Source organism: Seriola lalandi, unplaced genomic scaffold (assembly GCF_002814215.2).
Source record: "Seriola lalandi dorsalis isolate HSWRI2012SDOR001 ecotype SW California unplaced genomic scaffold, Sedor1 jcf7180002054905, whole genome shotgun sequence".
NCBI lineage: Eukaryota > Metazoa > Chordata > Actinopteri > Carangiformes > Carangidae > Seriola > Seriola lalandi.
In genome coordinates this window covers 69,097-74,291 of record NW_019525457.1, presented here as the reverse complement: position 1 = coordinate 74,291, position 5,195 = coordinate 69,097, and the positions used below count along the sequence as shown (strand labels likewise).

At 46.3% G+C, this 5,195-nt stretch overlaps 1 protein-coding gene across 1 annotated transcript in view; it reads right to left on the bottom strand.

Annotated features, from left to right (window-relative positions):
* Positions 1-6: 6 nt before the first annotated feature.
* The window catches only part of spred2a (sprouty related EVH1 domain containing 2a), a 7,042-nt gene continuing 1,853 nt past the window's right edge, over positions 7-5,195 (bottom strand). The window contains exons 4-5 of the mRNA XM_023430450.2: positions 4,055-4,210; positions 7-3,912 (exon numbers count right to left, since the gene is read on the bottom strand). Of these exons, the coding sequence (XP_023286218.2) occupies positions 3,235-3,912; positions 4,055-4,210 (834 nt within the window). The 3' untranslated portion in view covers positions 7-3,234. The remainder of the gene's footprint in view (positions 3,913-4,054; positions 4,211-5,195) is intronic.

Here is a 5,195-nt window from a genome sequence, read left to right as displayed (position 1 = left end):
TGATGTCACAACAAAGCAGTCACCAAGCCCCGCCCACCTGGACCCACCATCCAAACCTTGCAGGATTTGGTTTCTCTGAGTGTTTTTACCTGAAATCTGCTGTATTTTTATTGGATCACTCAGAAAACAGTCAGCCAATCAGAAGAGAGGCTCAGAGGCTCCTCTCTTCTGATTGGCTGACTGACCTGTTGTTACTGGAGTAACAGAGATAACAGGGCATCAGATAACTATAATAATCTTTCAAATGTGGATACAAGGATCTAAATTGTTTATCCCTCTTAGACCATTAATTTGAAAAATTCTATTAGACACTTTCAAGATGGCCGCCATCTCCAGCATAGGAAACATATTTCACCAGTTTTACCCATTGGACAGATTTCAATGATGTTGCAATTGAATCCTACATTTTTGACTATGAGGACTTCATCCTTGACATTGAACTAAATTCACCTACTATGTTGTTAAAATGTTTGATTTTACACCTGGATCATTCTAATGGGAAAGTATTTGGTGAATTTATTGCAAACATTTCCTTGCCAGAAATGTCAGCCATCTTGGAAATGGTGGCCATCTTGAATTTTTGAGTAGCTAACGTGTTTTATCAAGGAGGATTTGTGCCACGTTTAGTTCTTGTATTCACATTTGTAAAACTACACTGAGATGATTTTAGTTCTTAAACCACAAACATGTCTTCTTATGGATCAACACTTCAAATAAAACACAGAAGAAGAGAATATGGAGCTTTAACCAACACACTCACTGCTGAGACTTCACTTCCTCAACACTGAAAAATAAAGGAGGGAACAAACGGCAGTGGGATCATGAAACCTGAGAGTGAGAGACAGAGAGAGAGAGAGAGAGAGAGAGAGAGAGACCCTTTCTATCTATGAAGAAGAACCAGACATGAGTCCTGCTGATGACCTCAGTCCACACCGAGACCACGTCCACGTCCAGGTCAAGCTGGTCCCAACACGTCTCTGTCCAGACTGAAACCACCTGCTGATCTGAGACCTGAGCTCCTCCTGAACCTTCGGGCCGGTTGCACAAAACACCTTAAGTTTTCTACTTAGTTATGTTTCACTTAATGTCACCTAAGGGTGTTGCACAGAATCTCTTAAAGGTTCCCTTAGTTAAATATTTGTGTTCATTTTCATGTTCATTTTCCTCATGTGTCCCCATCAACTCAGTAATGTTGCAGTGAAGACAGAGTCAGAGGCACCTTTAGTCTTTTCCCTTAGTTTGGCCTCTAAGGTCTTTTACAGTTTAACTGACTTTAAGTGATTCCTTAAGTATAAGATTAAGATCAGGAGAAAACCTTAAAGTACTTAAGTGAAAATTTTAAGGAAACCTTAAGGAGAAGACTTAAGGGTGTTTTGTGCAACTGTTTTTATTTGAAGAAAACCTTAACTCAGACTTTAAGGAAAATCTTAATTTGAGGTGTTCAGTGAAACTGACCCCTGATGCTCAGTGAGGGTCTGTGGTCCTTCAGTGGATGTGGATCAGTGTGAACAGGTGACGGCAGGTTCACCTGTTGTTTCCTGCTGGCTCAGTGACATCACAGACAAGTGAGACTGGAGGACCGGACTGGACTGAGGTCTCTGCTGAAACCACCTGGACCTGGACACAGAGTTTTAAATGTGGACCCTTGTACTTGACATGTTTTAGTCTGTTTACATTACAGCTAACCAACCAACTAACTAACCTTTAAACCATGTGCTGTCTCAGAGCAAAACCTGCTAAAGTAACTTGAGGTGGCGGCAAATCAGCTGTAGGTGTCTCCAGCCGAGCAGCAGCTCTGTGAGGCTGCACTATACTTTTAGTTTTAGCTAATGTCAGTACGCTAACATTGGTATGCTAACATCAGTATGCTAACGTCAGAATGTTAACATCTGTTTGCTAACATCAGTATGCAAACGTCAGTATGCTAACATCAGAATGCTAACGTCAGTATGCTAACATCAGTATGCTAACATCAGAATGCTAACGTCAGAATGCTAACATCAGAATGCTAACGTCAGTATGCTAACATCAGAATGCTAACATCAGAATGCTAACGTCAGTATGCTAACATCAGTATGCTAACATCAGAATGCTAACGTCAGAATGCTAACATCAGAATGCTAACGTCAGAATGTTAACGTCAGTAAGTTGGGTTAACCCTAACCCTAACCCTTGACCTTTGACACCTTTGGTTTTGCTCTGAGACCAGATCAGGAGAGTCTTCCTCTACCTCTTTAATCGATCAGTTTTCAGGAGCAGCTGGACACATCAACAGAGTTTGATCAGTGACAGAAACAGAAACTCTGAACTGGTTTTAATGGTCGAAGCTCAAAACATTTGATCAACAAACTTTCTGTGTTTTAAGACGGTGAAAGAAAATCAGACGTTCTACTGTTCTCTCTGTTCTCTCGGTTCTACATGTTCTTTAAATACAAGACAAGAACAAGCAGGTCCACCCAGCACCAGGGCCAGGGCCAGGACCGGACCAGACCAGACCCAGGACCAGGAGGAGAGTGCGAGTGAACTGTAACTGTTTCAATGAGTTTCCTTTCCTGTGCCCAGCCCTTTGACACACACACACACACACACACACACACACACACACACACACACACACACACACACACACGTCCTCCAGTAGCTTTGCTCTTATTGTAGCTTTTGTTCTTCTCGTCAAACAAACACAAACCAGTAAAGACAGAAACGACCAGTTTGACCAGAGACAGATCACAGGAAAACACACTGACATGACCTTTCTGAAATATTCAGGACTGGGAACTGTGGTCTTACATCAGGTGTGTGTGTGTGTGTGTGTGTGTGTGTGTGTGAGACGCTGAATATTTCTGTAAATTAATTTTTAAAACTGATCAAACCTCGTGATTAAAATCCGTTGAGTGTGAAACGTTCTGCAGATCGACAACATTCACACACGTCTCTTCTACTTCTTCACCTTTAAAACACATGAGTGTAAAAATATAAAGTACCTGTTTTATATATATATTTATATTTATATCTATAGAATTTTATATATAAATGAATATTCTTTGTTCAGTCGTCGTGACAGTTGAAGCCGTTTCGTCTCCAACGTCACAAAAAACAAAAAACAACAGGAACATTTTTCCTCCTTCTGGAAATTGGAGACGAGACAAATGACGACAAAACAACGTAGAAATCTCCTCCGGCTCCTCCCATGAGTCCTTGCTGTCTGTGTGAGGGGGCGGGGCCTGTGACGCCTCAGCCCACAGCTTTGTGTTTCCCACCGCAGCAGTGGCAGGCCACGCCGCAGCGGTAACACGCCCTGAGGGGGGCGTAGCAGCACATGCAGGGCGCCAGCAGCGACAGCCCCACCAGCGCCGTCCAGCGCAGGCAGAAGCGCTCGTCGCTGGTGTCGCAGGAACACGGGTCCGAGTAATCGCCCTCCGGGTCCGACATGCAGTGGTACAGCAGGCTGTCCGCGCACCACATGAAGCTGACCCGCCGGATGCAGGTCTGGATGGGGTCGGGTGCTTCCTGGCAGCGGCCCCGCCCATTGTCCTCGTGGTTGAACATGTCCTGACAGTAAACGCAGCGCGAGCGCTCGCCATCCTCCTTCCGCCGTTTGCCTTTAGGCTGCAGAGCTCGCGGCTGCACCGTCACCACCGCTCTGCGGCCGCCGCCCAGCTCCAAGCAGCCCGGCTTCCCGTCGCAGCCTCGCTGCACTTCGCAGCTCAGCGGGTACGGGTAGGTGTAGTCGTGTTTGGGCGGCTCGCTCTTGGTGAAGTGCACATAGGCGTTGGGGTTGTCAGGCTGAGTGAGCTTGTCGTGGCGATAGTCCTCGTAGCCGGTGAGCCAGGTCCGCTCGCGGGGGTTGATCCTCACGATCTCCTCCTCCTCCACCTGGAAGCTGACGTGTCGAGGAAACATGTGCACCGCCTGCAGAGATGCAGAGTGACAGAGACGGGTCAGAACGTGAGGTCAAAGACACAGCTGATGACATCACAGTGTGATGAAGAATGTTTGAGTTCCCGCCTCTGAAAGACATGGCTAATGAGTCAGGCTCCACCCTGATTCTCACCTGGTCGAGGAAGTAGTGATCCGAGGGCCGGTGCTGCTCGTAGAAATGTCCCAGGATGCAGTGGTGCCGGCGGGCCTCGCAGAAGGTGGGCGGGGCTAGCGCGTGCATTGCCGGCTCTCTCTTCTGGGACGAGTTGGACGAGCTATCGGTGGCGGTCTGCAGGAAGAAGAAAGAGAAGGTCAAAGGGTCGTTCACACAAGAGAGCGAACTGCTGCTGCAATGTGTGTGAGGTCAGGCCTCAGGCCACGCCCCAAACAGTGATGTCACTGCAGGTGTTTTCAACCACCTGTCACCAGTCTAGAAGAAATGTTCATTCCTTTACTCACCAACAGCTGTCAAACACCGATGTTAACTGTTGCCTCTGTTTTATCACTTCTTTTCCTGGACTGATGTTAGCATGCTAACCAGCTAGCTCCGGCCCACTTTCCAATACCGAGTCACTGTAGCGTGCAGTCTGAGGAAGTAGCTGCTCAGAGGACGTGTTATAACATCTTGTCTTGTAAACACAACGATGGCTGAAGCTCTTGTCAACACTGGTCAGTAAACAGCTGTGGATGCTAACGTTAGCTTTGTAGCGATAGCAAAATGGACAAATAGCTCCTTTAAACAGGATCCATATTATCCCCTGTCCTTTTGTGTTTAAATACAGTTTAATAAAAAGTCTAAAAGTTTTTAAAAAATGTGATACTGTAACTACAGGAAGTACTTTTACTGTGATACTGTAACTACAGGAAGTACTTTTACTGTGACACTTTATCTAATCCCAGATCACAGAAACCAGACGTTTACATGATGTTTGAGAATCATGTCACTGCAGAACACTGAGGTCATCTGAGGTCATCTGAGGTCATCTGTTTACTGCATGTAAACACACGGAGTGAGGTGTGTGTGTGTGTGTGTGTGTGTGTGTGTTGACATTTCCACATTGTGAGGACAAACAAACCCTGAGCTGGACGGCGACATGTATCTGGTCACACCACAGGATACTCGACCCTTTCATACTTCCTGTCTGATACTCCACCCCCCAGCCCCCCCAGCTCCCACCCCCTCCAACACAAACACCGACACACAGTCTGGTCTGATCTCAACAAGTAATCGCTACAAACCAAAGCAGCGTCTCCTGTCTGCACCAAGAATAAAC